This window comes from Camellia sinensis, chromosome 6 (genome assembly GCF_055761805.1).
Source record: "Camellia sinensis isolate YWXY chromosome 6, ASM5576180v1, whole genome shotgun sequence".
NCBI lineage: Eukaryota > Viridiplantae > Streptophyta > Magnoliopsida > Ericales > Theaceae > Camellia > Camellia sinensis.
Genome location: NC_138966.1, coordinates 45,765,675 through 45,791,656, shown reverse-complemented (window position 1 = coordinate 45,791,656; position 25,982 = coordinate 45,765,675). Strand labels below are relative to the sequence as shown.

The 25,982-nt window shown below is 35.8% G+C and overlaps 3 protein-coding genes across 7 annotated transcripts; 2 read left to right on the top strand and 1 right to left on the bottom strand.

Moving 5' to 3' along the window:
* The first annotated feature begins 466 nt into the window (after positions 1-466).
* Positions 467-4,296, top strand: LOC145793286 (uncharacterized). The gene is made up of 2 exons (XM_082876075.1): positions 467-1,420; positions 4,243-4,296. The coding sequence occupies exons 1-2, from the start codon at positions 470-472 to the stop codon at positions 4,294-4,296; spliced, it is 1,005 nt and encodes a 334-aa protein (XP_082732201.1). The 5' UTR covers positions 467-469.
* Positions 4,297-9,288: 4,992 nt separating this feature from the next.
* On the top strand, positions 9,289-25,646 carry LOC114268976 (lysophospholipid acyltransferase LPEAT1). 5 transcript variants are annotated; one of them, XM_028210228.2, is made up of 9 exons: positions 9,289-10,059; positions 11,865-11,984; positions 12,142-12,179; positions 17,036-17,100; positions 19,212-19,280; positions 20,612-20,745; positions 22,363-22,503; positions 24,663-24,812; positions 25,221-25,646. In XM_028210228.2, the coding sequence occupies exons 1-8, from the start codon at positions 9,559-9,561 to the stop codon at positions 24,771-24,773; spliced, it is 1,179 nt and encodes a 392-aa protein (XP_028066029.2). In that variant the 5' UTR covers positions 9,289-9,558; the 3' UTR covers positions 24,774-24,812; positions 25,221-25,646. The 5 variants fall into 5 exon arrangements, 3 of the variants coding, with proteins under 3 accessions (XP_028066029.2, XP_082729903.1, XP_028066030.2); XR_003631466.2 differs by having other exon boundaries at positions 9,295-10,059; positions 24,663-24,834; XR_014332328.1 differs by lacking the exon at positions 22,363-22,503 and having other exon boundaries at positions 9,295-10,059; positions 24,663-24,834.
* On the bottom strand, positions 14,934-16,170 carry LOC145792649 (uncharacterized). Its single transcript, XM_082873780.1, has 2 exons — positions 16,041-16,170; positions 14,934-15,671 (listed from the first exon to the last, which is right to left on the bottom strand). Exon 2 carries the CDS (start codon positions 15,645-15,647, stop codon positions 14,934-14,936), a length of 714 nt encoding a protein of 237 aa, XP_082729906.1. The 5' UTR covers positions 15,648-15,671; positions 16,041-16,170.
* Positions 25,647-25,982: the final 336 nt, after the last annotated feature.

The following is a 25,982-nucleotide window of genomic DNA, read 5'->3' as shown; positions in this document are numbered from 1 at the left end:
GCTTCGGTATTCTTGGCAACCTCTGTTAAAACCTACCACCTACTCCCACCTATTACACCTACTACCACCTACTACACCTACTCTACCTACCTACCTATTCTTCTCTTCTATATATAGGAATCATTGTAATATACAATATACATCAATCAATATTACATCAATTTTAACATGGTATCAGAGCAGGTTTAGAACCTAGTATTTTTCGCTTCACCGGCGGGCGACAACCTCACCTTAGCCGTCCGCCGGACCTCCACTTATTCCGCTTATTTTTTACACATACCTTCCCATCACTGCCCAAATCCTCTCTGTTTCTTCTTCTTTTCATCGTTTCACTTGTTGCTTCCAATCGGCGGCCTCTCTCTCTGTCGGCCCTGCATCGTAATGGAGGCGGCTGTTGTAACTCAAACGAATGTTGGTGCTGCTGCTAATCAGGACAAGAATCAATCTCTCTCTCTCTCAACAGAAAAAGATGAGATCGATGAATCTGGTAGATTCATGGGTCCAAACCTGTTCAATGTTTAATCAACCAAGCCGATGCAGATCTCTGAGCGGATTAATCTACAATCCAATCAAGAAGAACACACCCAATTTCAGAAACTATTCTTCATTTCCTCTCAGACAAATCCAACAACGACCCGTCTCATCTTCCACAGTTTCTGCGATTCTCACCAAAGAAGAAACAGACAGTTCGAATCAACAAATCACCACCCAATTCGATATCAATGGATACATGCTTCTCAAAGCTAATTCCATCAACAAAGCCCTCGACGACGCTGTTGTGTTGAGAAATCCACCAACGATCCACGAAGCCATGAGATACTCTCTCCTCGCCGGCGGCAAGAGGGTCCGCCCGGTTCTCTGCATCGCCTCCTGCGAGCTCGTCGGCGGCGGAGAATCTCAGGCAATGCCGGCTGCTTGCGCCGTCGAGATGATCCACACCATGTCGTTGATTCACGACGATCTTCCCTGTATGGACAACCCCACAATCTTTTTTTTTTTTATCAACCCACTATCTCTCTCTGTGGTCCCTTTTTCTCTCTGTCTCTCTCTACAACTCCACACACTGTGTGGCTTTCTCTCTCTTCAAGCACCACCACCCAAAAGCGAGATCCGTCCCTTTCTTAATACAATACATCTTGCTGTTTTTTTCATAGTCCCAATATCATCATATTTTATTTTATTTCATTTCCACCCACCCATGCCTTCTTTTCTTAATACAATACATCTTGCTGTTTTTTTAATAGTCCCACCGAGAGAGAGGTCCACTTTTCTCCCCATCAACACCTTTCTTTTTTTATTTTTTCCTCAATGGACTGACACTCTCCTCATCCCACAACTCATTCTCTTTCTCTCTCTCTCATCTTTCCACTTTCAAACCCACACTCTTTTTTTTCTCCAACCCACTTTTCAATCCCCCGAGGCACATGCTTTCGCCATTCATCTATTATTATTATTATTATTACAAAAAAAAAAAAAATCTACAAACACAAATACCAAACCCATTGCAGGTTTTCACAAAACCGTGGGCCACGCAACCTTTTTTTTCATTCTTATTTCTTTGCAAAAAAAAAAAAAAAAAAAAAACAACAGAAGAAGCAGACGAACTGCACACCAAACTCATTTTATTCATGTCGGGGCTCACCCCGATCACCATTTTACACCACAGAAAAAAAAAAAAAAAACCCACACACAACAACCTCATCCACAGGCGGGATTTTTCTTCTCTACTCTGCCGCCGGTCTTTTCTTCTTGCCTCCGTCCTGGTTGGCCCTTGCCGGTGTTGCCTCCGTGTTTCCCACTCCACTGGGCACGATCACTACTCCCTGCTCCTCCACTGCAGCATATGGCGGCCCTCCAAATCAGAACATCATAGTGGCCTTCCGCTTCAGCTCCTTATTTTCCGCCTTTAGCACCCTTATCTCTGCTCGCGCATCCTTATATATGCGCTGGAGCAGAGCCAGTTGGGCGTTTAACTGCTGCACCTCATTTGTCCTACTCTGTAGCCGGTGCGACAAGTTTGTGACCGCAGTCATGGTTTCCACACATGACTTCAATGTATACTGATTGGCTTCAATATCCGTTTGCCCTGCCATTTTTTGCTCCACCGACCGCATCGGAAAGTTCAACAGAGCAAACCTAGAGGTGTTTGGTTGAGGTTCCCGGGCCACCACACCAGTTATCTCTCTTGTTGACTCGTTGAGGTCGAGAAAGAGAGTGAGCAGACCACGGGAAGAAGAGGCCATGTTTTTTGGTTGCTCAGTGTTTCAGAGAAGCAGCGATTACCGATTGGTACTGTCAGACAGGATTTGCAGAGTGTTTCAAGATTTGCAACTCTTAGAGACAAGCTCTCCGAGAGTTCAGAGGTTTCAGACTGGTTTGCACAGCCTCCGCCTCACCCTTGGTTTAAATAGCCAGGGCCGATCCGCGCATCGCGCGCCACTTGCCGACAGACGACAAAACGGGCGCGCAAGCCAAGGTCGTCACGCGCCTCGCCATAATGTCTGGCACACCCTTTTATGGATTGGGCACGCCTTTTGATGGCACACCTTTTGACAGATTGGGAACACCTTTTGAGGGTGCGACTTTTACAACGGTTCGACATGACCCCATAAACTGCTCTTGACATTTGATTCCGGTTAGCTTTTACAACGGTCTGCCACAACCATCCAGTGTCCTCTACAACGTTATGACACCGACACCACCATCCAGTGTCCTTTACACCGTTATGACACAACCATCCAGTGTCCTCTACAACGTTATGACACACCCATCCAGTGTCTTCACCAACGGTCTGACACGACCATACAGTGTCTCCTATCTTCTTTTATTTTTGTGTATTTTCTTGTTTTGTTACTCTCTCCAAACTCAAGTTGGTTAGTTCCTAGCTCCCTTGAGTTTGCGGGGGACTGTTAAAACCTACCACCTACTACCACCTACTCCCACCTACTACACCTACTACCACCTACTACCACCTACTCCACCTACCTACCTATTCTTCTCTTCTATATATAGGAATCATTGTAATATACAATATACATCAATCAATATTACATCAATTTTAACAACCTCTTGGAGGTATTGTTTCGTGGTCTTCCATAGATTCTTGGTGGCTTCTTTGAAGTCTTGATTTGGTGAAATTTTATCTCACGCTCTTTTGTAGGTAGAGAGAGGACTTTGAGCCTAGTGAAAGAACTTGTATTTGGGTGGTGAGCTTGTGAGAGATTGTTTTGCCACCATTGTAACTCTTTAAAACATTGTTCTCTTTAGAGCAAGGTATAAAAAGAAATTTGCTTGGCTGTGACAGTGCCTTTCTTATGGTTGTTGAAGCACATCTTTGCGGTGCTTCATTGATTGTTAATTTGATGCAATGAATTTTTGAAATTATCAATCGAGATAGCCATTTAATAATAAATTTCAAACATTTCTATGAGGATTTGACGAAATGATTAAAAAAATGACGTTTTGGCAACTGGAAAGGGGCTGAAAAAATAGTGAAAATGTGATGTTTTGTCTCACAGTAGTGACATCAATGTCATCCTTAAAACTAATCTGTAAAGGCACTGTATTGGCAATCAAGATCCTCTCCTTCATCTCTCTCTTTTACTTCCTTTTTGTTAGGTCATTAGACCCACTTTTGGGTCCAATTTTGATAATCTAAATCGTTCACATTTTAAGATTTGTTGAGTATATCATACCTGTAAAAAATAAAGTTGATCGGATATCAAAAACTACGTGTTCGGATTATCGAACTACAAACCATTTTTTTTAAAAAATTAATAAACAGTTTTCCGAGCACATGCTTTCTGATATCCGATCAGCTTGATTTTTTACAGGTATGATATACTCAACAAATCTTAAAATGTGAATGGTTTGGATAATCAAAATTGGATCCAAAAATGTGTCTAATAGCTTAGCAAGGAGGGAGTTAAAAGAGAGAGATGAAGTAGAGGATCTTGATTCATTGTATTGGTGTTGCCTATTTTTTTGATGTTGAAGGCAAAATTATCCTAACACAAATCTAATCCATCCTATTTAATCAAATTTGGAATTGTTGATATTAAAAGACAAAAATGGAAAAACATGCTGCACAAGTTGTAGATGATCAAACAACTGTTGAAATTGATTATCAAATCATTTAAATAAATTTGGACTTCGTCGGTATTAAAAGACAAAAATGAAAAGATATGATGCACAAGTTGTACATTAAACTAACTGTTGGAATTGTTTATGGAATTATTGAAGGAAGAAAAGAATATAAGATGTAGAGAATTCCACCCTGTTATGGAAGGATGGTGAGGTGGATCAACTAATTACTTTACTTTTTATAAAATATAAGATAAAACTAATTTTAGTGGATCTAAACTCTCTATTTCTGATATTAATCATACCATACCAAGTGTGTAATTTAGATCACAAATTTAAATTATAAATATTTTTTCAATTTTTGTTTTTGTTTTTGTTTTTGGTTTTTTTTTTGGGAAGGTACATAACACTTCTTATGGAGAGTAAATGTTAGTATCCTTTTCTTTTTCAACAATAGTACATATTTTATTTTATAAGAGCTCGTTGGGCATAAAAAAGTCAAAGGCTTTTTGGTTAAAATAGTTATAAAATAATAAAATAGATTTTTTAGTTCAATAAGATAAAACATCACATTCAACCAATAATTATTTCATTTTTTCTCTCACAAAAGTCAAAAAGTTTATCCCAAACGAGGCTTTTTAGCCCTAGGCTAAAATAGCTAAAAAATCAAAAAGCCAACACACATTCCAAACCAACCCTAAATATTTTTTTAAGCAATGTATATAGTATTGTTGAAAAAGAAAATGATATTAACATTTACTCTCCTATAGGAAATATTATTTTCCTAAAAGAAAAAAAAATAGAAAAAAATTTTAAAATTCAAATTTTAGATTGTGAGAGGCATAACAAGGGATGGCTTTCCAAAAAAACGAATGCGAAAGAATTTATCAAAAGGAATTCGGGATGACAAGGGATAATACATCAAGACAGAGATATTATTTCATGTTTTGGGGTCATGATCAGGTAGTTTTGGAAGTGAAATCTACAATTTTGAGAGAGAGAGAAATAAACATTGGATTTGCTTTAAAAATTAAATAATGTATGAAAAGTGGTTATTTCAAATAATTTTTTAATTTTTTTTTATGAAAAGACGTATAAATAATGTTTGATGTGATTTCGTTTAGAAATAACTTTATTAGTTTGATTTTTTGGTTTTTTGAATTTTAACTTGGGTAAAAAAGTTTTATTTGGAATAAACTTTCGATTTTTTTGTAGTTTTGTGAGAAAAAAAATAACATAATTTGAATGTGATATTTTGTTTTATTATTTTTTAACCTATTTTATTATTTAACGGGCTAAATTAGTTTCAACCATGTTATCAAATGGGAATGGGGTGCTTTGACTCTTTGGTTATTTTAACTAAAAAGCTAAGTTGCAGGACTTTCAAATATCTCTTACTTTTATAATAAGGCCTCGTTTGAAAATATGCTATTTTAGTAATTTTTTAACTTTTTTGCTAAAATATGAGGTAAAAAAAATTAGTATGTTTGGGATGACTTTTTGACTTTTTACGAAAAGATGTGCAAAAAGTAAAGAGAAAATGGAATGTTTGCCTTTTTGGTATAGGTTATAGGCTTTTTGGTTTTTTTAGTAACTTTTTGATTTTTTGACCGAAATATTAATTGCCAAACGAGACCTAAATCTACTATTATTTTAAAAATATGAAGAACACATGTTTTTAACATTTTTTCTGTCTGAAAATACCTTTCCAAATTTATTAAACATCATATATAGTAATCTACATTTACCAAACAACCGAACACTTTCCAAAATTGAAACACCTTCATATATTATAATATGATTATTTTTTTTAATAATTCAAAGACTTTTCTACTTTTCTTCTATTCCGAAAATATTATTTTTATTATTAGATTTGAATGAAACGACAAACAGAAGCATTGCCAAATCCTAAAAATACTCTCCCAAACTTATTAAACATCATATAACAACCAACATTTACCAAACAACTAAATATCTTCTAGAACGCAAACACCTCAACCATGATAATATGATTATTTTTGTAGCAATTCTACTGTTTTTCTACTTTTTTTTCAATTTCAAAAATACCCTATTTATAATTGGATTTGAATAAGACAGCAAGCATGAAATATTGCCACATTTGAATGAAAAGACACGTATCTACTACTATAACAAGAGAGTGGCTTATCTGTAGTTTATCAAAAAATTAGACTATCCAATCTTGTAAATGAGATGATGCCACTTCATCATTTTGTTAACTGTTCAAATTGCATTAAAGAAAAAAGGTAATGGTTTTGTCTCTCGTAAGTATCATGTTCGGCGACGTCCCTCCTCATGGTTTCCCTTTCTTCCCTCACCCATGGTTAGCGCAACATCGTTTCTTGCCATATACCCATTCCTCATCCATTTGACCACATAAAAAAAAAAAAAAAAAAAACACCTTTGATGAATATGAAGAGAGAAAATAATTGAAGATATGAATGGTTACACTAGAGCATGGGTTGCAAATTAGTTGGTGAGGATTTGGTTAATACTTGATAAGATTAGCTAGAATATGGTGGTCATGACGTGCATCAAAAGTTGTTGAAGGAAATTGCATCAATTGGTTGCCTTCGACAATAGTCAGAGTTCACATCTCAAGTGAAGGTGAAAGGTCTTGGGGCTGCGATGGGTGGAGATGACACGGTTATGAGTGAGCGGAGAAGAAGTTGTGCAATAGAGGAAAGTGATTTATCAACGGCGAGGAGCTATCAGGAGGTTCAAAGATGATGTTATCAACATCGTCATCTGATTCAAGAGTCGTTATGGCATTGCCATTGACGAGCAGTACCTCCTTGGCATGACTAGCTGGAGAGTTTCTCAAACACTCCTTTGCAGAAAACATTCATTTATTCAAAAAGTGAATGAGAAATTAGACTCCCAAATTTAATCATTTACAAATATATAATTTATTCTATAATCATGTTGAAATTCAAAATTTGAATTTATTTATAGTTACCAAAAAGATTGAAAGCTTCTTTTTCTTTTATTTATTATTATTTTAATTTCTTTTTTTTTTTTTTTTGGGAAAAAGTTAGTTTGCTGTTGGACTTTAATAGTGTTTGGTTAATATATTATTTTCGATTGAATCTCTATTGATATCTCCTATCAAATTAACCAAAAAAAATACGGTCACTATATATAATAATATAATCTAAAAGGGGTTAATTTAGACTCAAACTAGTGCATCGGTTATAATTACAATCAATATGCTTTTATTTATTCGAATTTTATTTATTTATTTATTTATTTATTTTTTTTTGATATATGAACAGACCATACCTTTAAGACAAATTCTTTTCATTCTCACTCTGTGGTTCCATATGGTTGCATAAAAAATTTTATTTTATATTTTCTATTCAGATACACAGATATTACTCACAATAATAAAAGGATAAATCAAATGATAGTCAAACATCATGACCATAACTTAATAGCGCAAAAGTAAATCCATTACATTAATTCTTTGATAAATTTTAACATATAAATTACTTATGATTCGTATGAAAGATTTTGATAATATAAATTGATAGTAAAGATGAATACACTCATAACAATGTGTCTATAAATATCAACAAATTACTTTTGCAATTTCTATATGGATCGAAATATTAAGGCAAAATTCATTTTCTTACAAAATAAATTTCATACATTTTCTGCATGAACAATGAATGATTCGTATGAATAATGGCCTTGTTTGGGAAGTTGCATTTTAATTGGCTATTTTAACCTGGCTAAAAAAATTGTGTTTAGAAAGTTGTTTGGTTTTTATTTTTTTCGTAGTTGATTTGATAGTTGTGAGAGAAAAACTGAAATTATTACGGGTTAGATGTGACATTTTGTCTTATTGACTATTTTAACTCATTTTATCTATTAGTGGACTATTTTAACCCAACCATCTTCCCAAACAAGGCCAATGTTACCTTTCTTATTATGCAGAAGATTCACTACATAAGGAAACCAATCCCAAAAACTCTTTATTCGTTTTTTTTTTTCTTTCTTTTTAGTAACATTCTATATTTAAGAACTTATTTATTGTATTTGTAAAATTTATATATGTTAGATTTATTCACGATTTTACTAAATTATCTATACAATTACAAAAGAGTGCATTAGTATGCTCACTTTATTTTAAAATTTGTTCTCTATATTTGAAGTTACAAAATTTTTTAAAAATTAATTACATTACATTAGATTAGATGAAAAAAGTTGCACGTGCACCTCACTAGTTAAAATAAATTTGTAAACAATTCAATTCAATTACATTAAATAGCTGAATATAATTGGTTTAAGCTCATATCCAGTAGTTCATCAATTATTTCATCAAATTTAAATTTGATAAAAAATTATCATTTTTTCTATTCTAATGGTTTCATCCAATGAGTACACCAAATTGAGAATATCTGAGAGCTTTTATCATTGTGTTGTTCATAGTTGTTATATTTTTACCACTAGATGTGCTGGATGACCACCTTTTTACAAAAAATTGTGAAAAAATTATACTGACCGATTGACTAGTGTTTTGATAAAAGTTTAACATGCTCCATTAAAATATTTAGACCATCTCCAACGGTTCATCAAACCTGGTATCAAATTCAAAATTTGATGAAAAAGCCACTTTTTTGAGCTCCAACCGTTGCACCAGATTGATATCAAAATGAGATTTCAGCAAAAAAAGCATCAAACTGAGAACGAGACACAAATGTTACCAAATCACTGTTACTGACCGTTTAAAAGAGGTACACCGGTCAACCAGCCGGTTGTCCGGCCGGGTGACCACCCGGTCAACCAGTAAAGATTCAAACAGTTCAGGAAAAAAAGTTCAAACCGTTAAAAAAAAAAAAAAAAAAATTTTTGCCTAACTGGTCAACCGGCCGGTCGACCACCCGGTCGTCCCGAAAAAAGTTCAGAAAGTTCAAAAAAAAGTTCAGACAATTTGCGAAAAAAAAAAAAAAATTTTTTTTGCCTAACCGGTCAACCGGCCGGTCGACCACCTGGTTGTCCCAGGATAGATTTGGTGAAAGGTGAACCGTTGGAGTGAGTGGTATCAAATTGGGTGATGGGTCATTTTTGATTCAGATTTGGTGAAAAATTTGAATCACCGTTAGAAATGCTCTTAATCAAATAAAATTTTTACTCAAATTTAATAAAAAAAAAATATATACATTATTGTTGGAGATGCTCTAAGGATATATCCACGCCACATGTTGCCCGTGAGGCACAGAGTAATTTTCATGAACACGAGATGGGGAACTTGCAAATCTTAGGATAGAGATAGAGTGACTTGGCTAATGGTGGGCGTTTTTTAAACAACAACAACGCACCCGCAACCATGACGCCACTTTTTCAGATCCACAATCTATTTGTTACTTTCTTTCCTTCTTTCCTTACTATGGCGATCCTCCAATAGACCAAAACACACTACTGTCCCATTCACTATACAAACAAACACCAATTATGGAGTCCGAACTCAAAGACCTCAATCCCAAACCAATCTCCCAACAACAACAACAACAACAACAACAAACACTTCCCGAACCCATCGACGATCGCTCCACCAAAGACGACTATCCCCTCCTCCTCAAGCCCGCCGTCAACATCGAAGAGCTGGAGAAGAAATTCGCTGCCTACGTCCGCAACGATGTCTACGGCACGATGGGCCGCGGCGAGCTTCCCTGGGCCGAGAAGTTCCTGCTCGGAATCGCCCTATTGACGCTCGTCCCCATCCGCGTGGTCGTCTCACTCACGATTTTGGTGGTCTACTACTTGATTTGTAGGGTTTGTACTCTATTCTCGGCGCCTAATCGGGAGGAGGAGGATCAGGAGGATTACGCTCACATGGGAGGGTGGAGGAGGGCCGTGATTGTTCGGTCCGGGAGGTTTCTTGCGAGGCTCATGCTTTTCGTTCTAGGGTTTTATTGGATTAATGAAACTTATCGGAATCTAGACATCTCTGAGGTAGAAAATTGACTAGCTTAGAGTTTGTTTAACATCACTAAACACTTTTTCTATTTCCTATGCATATATCTCTACTGGGAGAGTTTTGGGTGTAATTTGACTCTTAAGTTGATGACAATAAAATATTGACGATGATAACTCCCAATAGTTGCATCGGATTTGACGATGCAAGTATCATAAATATGTTGCTTACGTAAACCTTAATTGAACCCAAAGGGATGGCCTGGTGGGGGCAGCTTGGGGCATGGGGTGTGCTCCCTCCACGGTCAACTCCTTAGGGCCATGCTCACGGGCTTTGTTCGAGATTTATCCAATTCACTTGGAGAGAGCGTTTTGTGTGGGTTTTGGGATTAGTCGAGGTACGCGTAAGCTGACCTGGACACCCGGTCAGCAAAACAAAGTAAACCTTAATTGGCATACTTTACTTTACCCTCCTATACTTTAGTTTTTTCACTTCAATGGTACAAATGGTGCACTTTAGTTCACAAATCATATGAGGGTTTTGTGGTTATTTTCAAATGTCAATAGGGTAAAATGAAATTTGCCCAAACTTAATATATTTGCACTGTTGTCTACTATCTCTGAGATATTAGATTGACCCTTATAATTTGGAAATGATATGATATGCTTAGGATTGATTTTAGAAAGTATGGATATGTTTAGGAGTATGCGGGAAAGTACAATTTCCTTAATTTGCTTATTTCAAGAGAGAAGTTGATTTTATTTGAAATTTCTTTCTTAATTAAATAGAATTTGATGCATAGGTTTTGACCCCGCTATCATTTATTGCTTCCATAAAATGCATTGATTTTAAGAATTGGTGCCTTGAGAGTTGAGAACAAGCGAAGTCTAATTTGTAAGGCATATAATGAGAGTAGCTGAAATATTAAAGAATATGCGGCATATTGAAAGAAGTATATGATAGCAAGGCTTAGGGTTTATGGATATTGCTCCATCAAGCATTCTATGCTCAACTCATGTTCATTGCTGCATCTGTCCTCTAAACCTTTCCTAGTTGTATTGTTGTATTTATGTATTGCACATCTAGATGTTGAATGTCACCTCTCTACTGCCTTAACATTTTTGGGGAGAAAATTCAGTCCCAGACCAGTTTCATAATTGTTAAAACTTATGATTCACCACCAAATTTGATTAATTTTTATTTTTCCTCCCATCTTATCTGATGCATCTGAAGATGTTGTAGATTGTGTTGCAAATGACATGGTTGTCATCAATCAGATATATGTGGAACCATTATGCTCAGATATATGCGTGGAACAACTATGCTCTGTTTATGAATTATGGTCTACCAAGATGAAATCATTTTAAGGTTCATTTGGAGAGATGTGTATTTCAAAGCAAGGGATTTGATCTTAATCATTCAAGGACAACAACTGAAATTTAAAATATGATAGTTTACTTTTGAATTTTAAGATTGAGTTGAATAGCTTAATCTTGATGGATTTGAAATCACCATATAAAAATTTCAATCATGCTAAGGTTTCTTTTTCTAACTATAAGGATCCATGTGTTTGTCTTCTATCTGAATTTATCTTCTTTCAGTATTTTTCTATGCATTTAAGCTCAAATCTCTTGATTTGAAATCCACAATTATCCAAACGAACCCTTAATAATTTTTGTATTTTTTGCATTGCTTAATTATTGTGGAGCCTAATATGACAAGCACATTTGGAAATGATTTGTCTTGGTTAATACTTCCTTAATTTTTTCTCTTGGAGGCTAATTAGGGCAGTATGCTGATCTTTTGATTCCTTTTTGTTTATTTTCGCTCTTTCTTCTGCCAGACTGAGTGCAATGATCTATCTGAAGAACCTAAAAGACCTGGGGCTATCATATCTAACCATATATCTTATTTGGATATATTATACCACATGTCTTCCTTCTTCCCAAGTTTTGTTGCTAAGGTGCGTCAACTTGTTTCATTACGGAATTTGTTGTGACCAAATGATTTGCATATGCTGTGCTTGAGATTATGTTCAAACTTTTGGCATCGGAACTGACACATTTCTGTGTTGTATGTTGATCTTAACCCCTGGATTCTGGAATTTATTTTTGCTGAAGAGATCAGTGGCTAAACTTCCTCTAGTTGGTCTCATAAGGTTAGTTCACATCATCTTACTTATTTAATCATGTTGTCTTGGCTTCTTATACCAAGATAAATATATGACTAGGGTGTTTGATTGCTGTATTAAATAGAGAGGGATAAGAGGTGGGGGAACATGTGGGCTCCACTTGATTTTTAATAACATGTTTGATTGCGGGACAAGGAGGGGGGATTATAGGTTGGGAACATTTAGACCCCACTTGCTTTTTTAGTCTTACTATGGTTTAGCAATCTAAAAATTTTGTATAATTTTAATACTAGTATAAGGGATTAAATGAAAATCATGGGGATTTCCGATTATTTTCCTCCATCATCGAACGGTTGAAATAATTATATATTTTTATCCCATCCTAACCAAACATATTATCCCACCCCCTCTATCCAATCCTTAATCCCATTTATTTATTCCATGGTATAACTTATCTCCCATAATCTTATCCATAATCCTATCATCTAGTTTATCCTTCGCCCCATTTATGGTATAATTTATCCACCACAATCGTATCAATAATTCCATTCATATCAATCCCACAAAAAATAATCTGGCAATCAAACATGGCATGGTAGTATTATTTTCTTATTCAAAATGGGAAACTCTTATTAGGCATCCTTGTTCTATTGACTCGATAAATTCAAGCACTTGTCGAAACTTCAAAATTGATTATTTGAAAGCCATTCAAAATGAGTAGAAGGTAGCATTTGGTGTGATAATCTATGTTTCCTTGCTCTAAAATAAAGAATAGCTAAGAAGCACGGACACGGACACGCGACACGACACGCGACACGACACAGACACGCAAAAACGCAAATTTTCAAAAAATAGGGGACACGACACGCCGGGGACACGTTCAATATATATAATTAATTTTATTTATTATATGTCATAAAATTATTAAAAAAAATCAAATAAAGGTAATAAAATATACAAAATAATACTATTAAAATTATAAAAATTAAACATTTAATTGATTTAACATCATATATATCGTTCACAATTAACATAAAATAGCATTCCATCAATACATAACTTGTCATTCGAAGCTACCAACCATCATTTGTTACAAAATGCATGAAAATCAAACCACAAAATATAAAATTATCCAATGTACCAACAACTATTACAAAATCCATAAATATCAACCTAAGTAAAGGAAACTATTACAACATCTTCACCACCGCCTCCATCTTCTCCTTCATCTGTAAATAGGACCGCCCCCATAGCCGGTTCATCAAGTGAGAGGTTAGCTATCCCAAGCATTCCAATATCATCAAGTGAGTAAAGTTATCTCCGGCAATATCCCACATTTTTGTCTCTCCTTGCAAGTATTGGGAGCTCCTCCTTGATAAAAGACGAAGATTGCTATGAATGAACACCAAATCCTCCGCGCGTTGAGGGACCATCTTGTTCCTTCTCACTGAGTGAATAAAGGAGTAAGTACTCCAATTTCTCTCACAACAAGATGAAGAGGCAGGTTGCACAAGCAATCTCAAAGCTAGTTTTTAAAGAGATGGTGCATATGCACCATATGCACACCACCAAGTATAAGGATCCATGTGCCACCTATTATGAATGGAATCATACTCTGAGAATGCTTCAACATAACCCGAAAATTTTCCAAACTCAGTTATCACCTTGGTTCGCTCCGTGATATCTTCAAAATACCTCTTAAAACACTTGTTCCTCTCACGTGTCACCTCTTCATCCCTATGTGGAGGAACTCTATTTTGATCCTCATAGAGCCACTCATCACTATAATACCTACAATCCAAAATAGGAAAAATAATTATTTCAAGAAAGACTAGATAAGTCCATTAAAATGAAATATGTAAAACAAATTTAAATGTGGTACTTACTTTGGATTCAATGAATGTGCCATACAATGGAGAGGAGTATTGTTTTTATTCCAACGATCCACGAGAATTTGATGCACCACATTGTAAAATGTAGATTCCTCATCTATTATTTTCCCTTCATGCCTATAAATTGACATCTTCACTTTCTCTATCATTGAGTCCCACATATCATATACTAAGTGAAGGCAAGGTTTGTCTGTATCACAAGCCCTAAGCATGTCATATATAGGACCCGTGAAGGAAAGAATATAATCAATGTAATCCCACCACACATCATCCAAAATCTTTTCTTTCACAAATTTTGCCTTCCCAACATCATCCTCTCTATAGCAATTCCACTTGTCACTAATTACCATTGCTTGAAGACCACGTTTTATAAGCTTTAACCTCTTGAGCATAACAATTGTGGAGGCAAATCGTGTTTCGGCAACCGAAAGCAACTTCAATGATACAAATTCATTGTACATAGCCAATCGCATTGAGTGATTAGAGATAAAATTCTTAATCATCAAACCATCTTCGGCAATATCAGTAATCCAACTACATTCTTCATATGTGACTTCATTCCTCTCAATATTCTTTGCGGCACAAATATTTTTCAAAGCTAGATTTAATGTGTGCACCACACAAGGAGTCCATAGAATATGAGGGAATTGAGCTTCAATGAGTTGTTCGGCTGCCTTACAATTAGGAGCATTATCCGTGATGACTTGAACCACATTACTTGGCCCAACCTCATTAATCACTTCTTTCATCAAATTTGCAATGAAATATTTGTCTTTAGTTTCTCCAGAACAATCAACTGCTTTAATGAACATAGGCCCACTTTCACTCACTGCCATAAAATTAATCAAAGGCCTCCTTTGAGAATCACCCCAACCATCACTAACAATGCTCAACCCTTTTTCCTTCCATGTGCCCCTAATTGGTTGCAACAATTTATCAATATTTGCCCTCTCTTTTTGAAGTAATGTGGTTCGTAACAAATTATAACCAGGAGGCAAATATCCAGGAATATTATGATTTGCAGCAAATGTGTAAGAGCTAGCATAGTAAGGATTTCTTGCAAGATTAAAAGGTACCCCCCCGAGTAGAACATCCTAGCAATTTCAAAATGCAATTGCTCTCTATCCTTCAAGTTGAATGCTTTCTCAATAGCACTCCCACTCCCACTCCCACTCCCACTCCCACTCCCAGGCGCACTCCCACTCCCACTCCCACTCCCACTCCCACTCTCACATGTTCTCCTCTTCTTTGATTCATAAGCATAACTACTACCCACTGATACAGTGGAAGGAGGCAATGGTACATTTTTGGGAAGAGCATTTTTAATTCTCAACTCAGCAGCATCATTCTCATTTTGTAGTTGTGAAAGTTTTTGACTTGTCACTTTCTTACAAGCACCAATTCCCTTTCCTGGGAGTTTTAACAAGTGTGCCCTTACTCTTGTATATGAACCTTTGAAAGTATTATTACAAAATTTACATTGTAATTGGCAATTTCCTCCTCCTTCCCCAGGTTTTGCTAATTTAGTTATATACTTCCACAATGGTTTATTCTCATCAAAATCATCATCAGGTATATCATTAGAACTACCACCCATAGCCATTGTTTCAGAATTAATAATTGGTCCCTATAATAAAATTAATAAACATACATTATTAAAATTATATCCTCAAATAATAGAAAAGAAAAAATAAAATCAGAATATAAAAAAAATAAAAGAAAAGAAAAAATAAAATAAAACAAAATCAGAATCAGAATTAAAGAAAAAGAAAAGAAAAAATTAAATTAATAAAAGAAAAAAAATAAAAGAAAAAAATAAAATCAAAATCAAAATCAAAATCAAAATAAAAGGAAAAAAAAAATGAAATAAAAGAAAGAAGAGTCTGAGAGAGAGAGAGAGAGAGCTATCGAAGAGAGAAATAAAAGAAAGAAGAGGCTGAGAGAGAGCTATCGAAGAGAGAGGGAGCGATCGAAGAAGATCGAAGAAGAGTCGTACCTTCCTTAACGAAGCAGCAAATCGACTGAAGATCGCACGAAGAAGATCGCCGACTGACGACAGACGACCGACGACAGACGACCGACGAGGAGCAACGATCGACGAGAGACGACGTACGACGAAGTCAGGTCCTCTCTCTTTCTCTCTTTCTCAGTTGTTTATCTTCTATTCCAAAGTCGATTCGAAGAGATTAGGGCGAATAGTAGATTAGGACAAATTTGATCTGTTTTTGGTTATTTTCAAATTGACCCCAACAAATTTTAGTAAACTGTGAAATTGCCCCCGCGCGTGTCCCAAACGTGTCTATAACGTGTCCAAAACGTGTCCGGATGTAAAAAAATTTAAAAAAAAATGGGACACTCAACCATGCGTGTCGGACACGTGTCCACCGCGTGTCCGACGCGTGTCCGTGTCCGACACGTGTCTGACACTGGTACGGAGCCCTCGGAGAGGTGTTCGTGCTTCATAGAAGAACAGTTGTCTATTGAAAAATCTTATCCACTTCGAGTTGCCACAATTCATAGAGAAAAAGGGGTGGGGGATTGAAGATTATGATACCCCAAAGTAATGTGTTCTAATCCTGGTTCGTTAACTTCTTCCATTTCATTGCTTTAAGAGGTCCATTGTGTTGTTATTTTGGAGAAGTTTATTCTTACAATTGGATAAGAGTCCAATAGCTCAGGTTGAAGATGGTTTTGTCTTGCACCTTAGTCCAATTCCAATTAGTATTATTAACTGTTGGACATGTTAAATTCAGTTTTTGAGAGCTTAAAATTCAAGATATCATTTTTTTTGTGTTTAAATAGATATGGCCAAGTGTTAGGCGTCTGTTCCTGTGTTCTTGATAGAACTTTTTATGCCATATTTTTATGTTGGTAGTTTTTCTGTCATCTTTTTCTTCTAATAATTATTTAATTTTATGCATATATTTGCTTTATTATGTTGCAATTAATTTTCTGAGAGCGCCTTTGATTGTTATTTATTGCTTTCTGCAGCAAGTGCCTCGGTTGTGTTTTTGTTCAACGGGAGTCAAAGTCATCCGACTTCAAGGGTGTTTCTGGTACATAAATCTTTGATATCTATACTTATGTAGAATATTGACGAAGAATAAGTACCTTACTTGACATATCCTGTTATATTTCTTTCTGTAATGTTGTTTGTAAGAATGGTTTCAAGACAAATAGACATCATATATACATATCATATACTTCCATGAGAAGAGTTAGATTAAAGCCGATGTTCATATCACAAGACTGATATTAGAGCATCTCTAGTGGTGTAGTATTTTCATTGCTATTTTGGCACAACAAAGTGTACTTTATACCAATTTACTACAAGTTGTTCCAGCAGTGTGTGGTATTTACTGTGCTGAAATAGCATGGGTGCTCCAATAGTATATTGTTTTCTGTGCTATTTTTTATTCATTTGCCTATCAACGCCCATTCTTCAATCCAACGTTTTGAAACCTGGACGGTTGGTGAAATTGGAAAAGTGACTGCGTCACGGGTTACCAGTTCAACCGTCGGGTGAACCAGAATCAAACCATGACGTCATAATTACCTAATAAATATATTAATAATTGTTTTAAATTTTTTTTTTTTGAAAAAAAGGAATTAAGATACATTCATTCAAAATTTTTATACTTTAAGATATATATAATTTATATAAATATGTTTACCAAATATATATATTTATACAAATGTTTTTATGTTACTATTGTTTGTAAAAATGTTAATTATAATACTATTTGAGAAAAATTCCATTGAATACAGTAAATAATATACATCCACTTTATATACTAAATGGGGAATGTTAGTCCAGTGGAAGTGCATTGCCTTCATACGCGCGAGGTGTCATGTTCAATTCCTCCAAGCAGCATTTTTTCAATGCCTAGAACCAGGTGTATTGAAGCCTAACTAGTCCGGCCAGTTCTCTCAACTCGGCTTCGGTTTGTCGGTTTATCCGGCTTCACCACATGTTTCACTAGTTTACTTGAAAGAAGCCGTTTTTTCAATTAAAATGGGTTTAGGGGTGTATCCGGACTGGAACCTAGTCTGGTTGACGGGTCAACTGGTCGAACAAGCTAGTCTGGTCCGGTTTTCAAACATTGCTTCAAGCACAATCTCTTAAATCATACTTCAATTCATTAATCTATGCCAAAGTTACAAAACAAATCAGTTTTTCCATAGATCAAATTTTTATCTTTTCATTTAATTTATTTGTTCGAAATTAACTCACTCACACAATTTCTCTTCACATAATATAGTTGTAATTAGTGATAAATTAAACTCCAATTATAATGGCATAAATGTAATTTTATAAATAAAAAATAACTGCTCAAAGGTCTAGTATAAAGCAACACAATGCTATTTCTTGTGCTAAATTTAGCACAAGCAATAACACCGTACTATTTTAACAAAACACATGGAGCGAGTGTTTTTTGTTGCATTGTGTTATTTTAGCATTGCTACACCTAAATACTACACTGCTGGAGAAGTTCTTAGGTAATTAAAGAATTGGCATATTATTCCACTTTGAGATGTAGAAAATTACAGGTTTCTAAAATAAGGATTATTCTAATAATTGTCCATCGATTTTGTGTGTGGGGAAGTAAATGACCAATTTTAGGCTTTAGTGCATGGGCATAACTATGGGATGTTTAAAACTGATGCTGCCATGATTTTCAAGATAGGAGAAGTTGATGCAGCTAAGGCATGACACTGTAATTTATGCAACAGCCATAGAAGTTTGACTTATCTTTTTAATAACTGATAGTAATTAGTTTTCATAGTGAATATACAGACAATTAATGAATTTTAAAATATATCTAATACATTTCAAAACGCATTGGGGGTGCCTTTTTTGTGCTATCAACTCTATGGGATAAGTTTGTTTTACAGATTGATGGTTGTAATGGTGTGGGCCATGTCCAAATTAGACAAGGGGCTGCTGCGCTCATCATATATGGGGAAAAATAATAAAAGGAAAAAATATGCTTCCACTCTGTAGTATAGACATTTTGAGCTATTAGTTGTGAAATAATTCAGACAAAACCTTTTTGTCTGACAGTATTATACTGTCTGTCTTTTACTGCTCATAAAGCCAAGAATTCAATGGTCGTATCTTATTGTGATTGGAATGTAATTGTATTGATCCTGTTGTTGTTTGCAGCTGTTGTCAATGAAAGAGTTCGAGAAGCTCATCAGAATAAGTTTGCTCCAATGATGATGCTTTTCCCAGGTTATTATTTTGATGCTGTCAGTATGGTGGTGTCTAATTGCCCACCAATGATGTGATCCATTTTGCTAACCTCATAGTACTCTGATTATTTCCGTCTACTTAATTTGGAGGACATTTAGAATGATTTGCAGATAATGGTTACATAAATGGATTAAATATATTGTAAAATCTAAATTTAGTGAAGAGATTTTCTTAGTTACCTTGTATTTGTTAGTTCTTCTGAATGCCTTACTATCTGCTTCTGCTGTGGTATATACTAGAAACTGTAATTGTCAGACCAATGGAGTTCCTTATGTATCAACTAGTAATTTCATACTGATTTAGTTCCCTTCGTTGATTTGTAATATGTAGTAATACCAAAATTGATGTAGAAGCAGAGAAGGAGAAGAATAAAAAGGAGAGAAATCTGGGGACAGAAAAGGCACTGAGAAATTCCGATTCTTCATAATCAATCATGTCAATATCGTACACAAGTCATCAGTACACAAACTTGTCTAGATATGTAGTTACACAATGACCTATAAGGAAATATAAAAATTATAAACAAATCCAACAAATTCCTAACAAAACTACTATTCCTAAATAAACATAAACTTTCATAAATAGAATTCTAAATATTTTAAAATTTCTAAAAGAAATAGTAATATTCAATTTATGCTTCAACCAATTCTTTTATGTTCCCATTCACATATGGTTTCTCTTATGTGCATTAGGAATAGGATTTAAAACTACGTTGTAAAATATAGTGATTATATCACTATTCTCATATTATACCATTAGCATGCATGCTTATGTGGTAAATTCTGTCCAAGTATAATTTGTAAGTTTCGTAAGACTGGATAATGTACATATGCAAGTGTTTTCATTCGTAATATAAAGAAGATTTAATTTGTTTATTTAAGTAATATTAGCTCTTTGATCTCTTAAATTTCTTTATATGAGGAGCATTGTATTAATTTGATAAATCCTTTCTTATAATTAGTGAAATCTTTGTGAGCATTAATCCTGTAATATAGAGAAACACATTAGTTCACTAACATAAATAGTTGGGTTTGACTCCCTCAAGTTGAATGCATTTTCTCAATTTCTTTTGCTCAAGGGTAATAGATAAACATGTTCAGCAGAACTTGAGCTTTTGTAGATCTCATGTCAGCGTGGCACTACTTTGTGGCTATTGATCAAACCTTTTGGTGTCCATGGGCAAGAAAAATCACTCTCTTGAGCATACTTTGGGATTCATCTGCTAGCATCTGGATTTGGTCTGCATATCCTACACATAATTGTGTAGAGTGCTCTTTCAGTTGGTTGATTGCTCTTTCTATTTACTGCAGAGGGTACAACCACAAATGGAGACTTCCTCCTTCCTTTTAAGACTGGTGCATTTCTTTCGAAAGCTCCAGTGCTTCCAGTGATTTTAAGATATCCATACCAAAGATTCAGTCCTGCCTGGGACTCCATATCTGGGGTGAGTATTTCTTTCACAATTCCAACTTCCATGATCTCTACAAAATCCAGATAACGAAAGCTGAGTTTACATATGTGACATTAATTTGAATTAAAAGATTAAGTCATTAGTCACATCATGGCCATGCTTATATTTGTTTTTGCTCTGTTTTTAACGAAATTATTATTGTGAATTAGGATTACATGTTTTATTCACCCAATGATTTCGCATAGGCTTGCAAAAGTTTCATTTTGGTTTTTGTATGTAAGCCAAGCAAATAATTTTGTCCTGTAGTGAAAAGTTATTCATGATGTTAGAACCTGTGGGTACTTATACCATGCCCAACATGTGCTGAGCCCTACGGACGCCACGTCATCGCCATCACACCTCCACGTGGTAGACCTCCGAGGCACTAGTGTGGAGTTGCCACCCTAGACAAAAGAGCTCCAACGCAAATGAGTCAAAGTATGAAGAGCTCGACATGACTTGTGCAACGGAGCCAAGCTCTATTGCTCAGCACCACCATGGTTCACCTAGAGCCCTCACTTGCCGTGGTCCTTTATACCTCATTCCAATAGGGAACACACTCTGTACTCCTGCAGCATAGCTGGGCCTTTGGCTTACCTATGTTCACTATGTGCTCACTCATTCTACTTAACCACTTAGTTGCTTGGTTGGGAGTAGGGCCTAGGCACCCTCGCTTGGGATCATTGGAGGATTGTGGAATGGAGGCTAAGACCATGGATTCGTCAAGGTTGCTTGGTGTCTCCCTGCAGTGATAGCTCTACTTTGACCAGGTTTAAAGAGGGCAGACGTTGACCTTACACACATGTATGCTGTATTCATGATACTACTTGAGATATCATACTGCCAGACTGAATCACAGGCACAACAACTAGGTTGATATCAGCTCCTTGTTGAGTTGAGGAGAGCCTGCCACCTGTCAACAGGTTGCTTGGGCTCCAATACTCCGAGAACCTATATAATGTGTTATGAATGCAACGACCCACACAACACCACTCCAACGCTGTCATCGTATCAACACAACCATCCAAATGTTCAAGGTCTTCCATTGCCACCCTCCCTATCTCTAAGGCTGCCTTTGTCTTCTCCTCCTTCACCTCCAATGATCTTGAGTCATTAAAGGGCTCGCCATCCTCCTAGAGGTGCACAACTGACCACCTCAAAATCTAAAAGAGTAAAAAATGGGGCGTAGTCTTCCTTTCGTTTTTATTTTATTTTTTGTTTGTGAATAACTGGATTACTCCAACTCGCTCTCAACTACTAATAATGCAAAGCATTACACTGGAGGAAATGATTGTGCAATAAAATAAAAGAAAAATTATAAACTTGTGGACATTGTCATTTAGTCAGTGACTTTCTACTGTGGTGACATGAGATACTACACACTATTTAATTTAAGGAAATGATTGTGCAATAAAATAAAAGGAAAAATATAAACTTGTGGACATTGTCATTTAGTCAGTGATTTTCTAATGTGGAAACATGAGATACTACACGCTACTTAATTTAAGGAAATGATGGTGCAATAAAATAAAAGGAAAAATATAAACTTGCGGACATTGTCATTTAGTCAGTGATTTTCTACTGTGGTGACATAATGTCTCTCATTGGCAGGTGCGCCATATTATGTTACTTCTCTGTCAATTTGTAAATTACCTCGAGGTTACCAGGTTACCTGTCTACAGCCCTTCACAACAGGAAAAGGATGATCCAAAACTTTATGCTGAAAATGTCCGAAGGTTGATGGCTCGTGAGGTATGCACTTCCCTTCAGGTTCTGATTATAAAAGGGGTAAATATGAACTGAGTTATATTTTCCTCGTATGCGACAATTACCTAACTGCAAGTGGCGAGTGGCAACAATGCCGAACCATGTGCTAGAAAAAAAATCCCAATTCTATGACGTGAATTTTTCCTTATATGCGACAAATACAACTCATAGTTTTCCTAACTGCAATTGATGAGTGGCAACAATGCTGAACCCCACGCGCCAGAAAAATTGTTCCAATTCTGACCTCAATTTCTTGAGCTCTTCATGAAATTTAGGCCTTGCAGGAACACCTTTAAATGACTGTCAGCTTTAAGGGGTATTCTATTTCTGTATTTTCAAATGCCCCATATGATGAATGACCCTACCAAAAGAAAAGACGAACACAAACTAAACAGAAGGATGGACCTACAAGATATAAATAAGCTTTGCACAGAAGGCACTGAAGTTATTTTTACAGAATGTCTGAGACTGAGTTATGACATGGAAATCGAGAGTTGTAGGTCCAGTTGAAGGGATGTTCATAGAGTGTCTGTGTTATGACATCAAAACCCTGAAATGTAGGTGTAACTTTAGCTAGATGTTTGGAAGCCAGGCTCCAGGAAAGCCCTATATAGAATCCTCTTTGAAGTTTACTACCATTTCCAAAATGATACCATACTCATGATATTGTGATTAAAATCCCCCCATAAGGGAATGGTTTCAACAATCAATTTTCACTACATCTTGGGGACCAATCAATTAATGACTAAGCCTGTACAGGTCTCATCAGTTCGGGTTGCTGGGAGGGTGAAGTAATCTCTGGCTTTATGCATATGAAATGGCTGCTTTACTCTCATTCTCAAACTACCTGAGTTTTTACCATCGCACCACTGGCCCCATGTTCTACAAAACCATAAACCTACAAATTATTTATTTATTTTTGTAAATAAGGCATTTTATAAAAGAAACATAAGCCTATAATCACACATATGAAATGGGTGGTAGCCCCTAGATTAGGCAATGGAAGTGAGATGTGGCACTGAATTCCTTAATATGGCTTTGGGTTAACCTGGACTCTTTTTGAAAGACTGTTGGACCATGAGAAAATGGTATATGTGTAGTTCAAACTACTTGCTAAAGGCGGTGATTTTAATTTTTATGGTACATCAATGTTTTTTGTTTATTTTTTGAGGAAAGAAAGGCTGGCAGTTCACATATACTTTGAACTTTAAAATAAAGAATTGTTGTCTGCATCACACTAGTCAAAAACAAAAAAAAATGTACAGTAGGCAATTTTACTGAATAACCAATGTGAATGATTAAAATGAGGGGATTGCTAAAGCTTTTCCACCGAGAAATTAGGACATCCTTATAATTTTTCACCAATATAATCTGAGCCATGTTCTACACCATTATAATGCACACTTCAAAATTTCATGGAAACCTTTGTAGAATAACATGTCAAGGTGGGCCATATTTATCTTCCCAGTCATTTCAAAGTGTCACAGAATGATCCGAGGCATATTTACAACATAGCAAATGTTTGGGTTCATAAGGGATGGCCTAATTGTGGATTTATTATTGTTCTGATTTCTGTCCAAAGAAATAAGTTGATTTTATAGTTCTAATGGTTGTGAATTGGGTGTCATGACAAAGGCATGTATTATTCTGGATTTTCTTTAAGTTTGAGAGCTTGGTTAGATGGGTTCTTATTTTTGTGGTTAGATTGGTTTTGAGATGCTTGCTTTGCTTCTTAGTTGAATGGGCCTTTTACAAGACATTTATGGGATTGTAAAAGTTACTTGAACATTATGCGTACTGTAATGCGCTAAAACAGCAGAGTAGGATTCTTAATTTTGGCTTGTAACATCTGGAAATAGGCCCTGTTGCTTTTCTGGACCGATTATTTTTCTTAAGATGGAGTGCTTGTCCACCACACAGCTCTTCAAATTGTCAGGGATGCACTTGTCCCAAAAGCAATCTGGTCTAGCCTATGGCAAGAAGATTTTGCCCCCATATCATGTGATTGATAATTGTCAATTTAATGGATGCAGAAATTTTAAACTACTGTTGGACTGTTGAGCTCTATCCTTTCAAAAGTGCTGTTTTATTCAATTATATATCTTGCCAATTGGGCTTCATTTGCTGTTCTGTTTTGCTTGCAGGGTAATCTGACAATGTCAGATATTGGTTTGGCAGAGAAACGAATATATCATGCTGCTCTCAACGGCAGTAATAATAGACTGCCTAGTGTTTTGCATCGGAAAGACGATTGATAGCATCATGGCCTCGCCCTCAAAAGATATCTAGCCCCAGTTGGGTTTCTTAGTCCCCTTGGTATTTTACTTTTGATTACACAAATATATCATGCTGCTTTCGACAGTAACAGTAGCCTGCCTGGTGTTTTGCATGACTGCTAATTTCATGCCCTCAAAAGATATATAGTCCCAGTTGGGCTTCTTAGCCCCTTTGCTTTTGAATATGGACTGAAACAAAATAAAAATAAAATAAAATTTGGTATGCTATTAGACTCTTGTAATGTTCTAATCCACAGTAACATGGCCATAAAAATAGATTTCTATGCTTTTTGTCAAATAAGCATCCAGTTTATAAGTTTTGTTGGTTATAATGTTTTATTCATGCTCGATGGACTTTTTAATGCTGTAGAACCCATCTAGAAGAAATATGCATCTGTTGTTAATCTGAAGTTTGTGTTCCTGCAGGTTTGTTTTGCCAACAGTAATTCGGATTCGTCATCTGTATAATCATTGTATGAGTATTATATACAAAGAGGAATAGCTAATTTTAAATATAGAAAATTGTGCTCATACAAGCATAACAGATGAAAAATGCAATCTGTTTGGACTTGGGATTGCTTGGCATTCCCCAAGCTGGACTTTCTGATGTTTCTGCATTTGCTTTTTTTGTTAATAGAGAAGTGGGGTTATTTTGGTTTAAGTGGCTTGGGTATGTATGTCTTCAATAGCTGTTTCCAGCATTTTGACCATTGATGTATTGTATCTCATGGTTTCACTTCCTCCTCAAGAAGCTGCAATTTTGCTTACAAATGGTCTTTCAATGCAGAAATTATCACATGGATTCGGAACACCATTTGGCTGTCCGACCAGTGGTGTTTTGTGATTTGTTCACTTTTATTTGTTTTTCAGATTTCGTAAGCATATAGCTCATGTTATTGAACAGACAACCAACATAATTTTCCAAGAAAACATGATAATTACTCGACATGGTATGGGTTATTGGAGGATGTGTTTGGGTGTTGGTGCTTTTTCCGAGTCGAGAGCTTCTTATGGTGGATCTAGGTATGGAGATTTATCAATCATATCAATGTCATTCTCCTAAGAATGGAGCCAAGTTCATGGTTTCGAGAAGTTATTTCATATCCCTTTTGTTCACTCTGTGATCTATAGAGCTGGTGAAATTCAATGATTTGTTGTTAGGGGTGGGGCAGACAAAGGGAGCTAAAT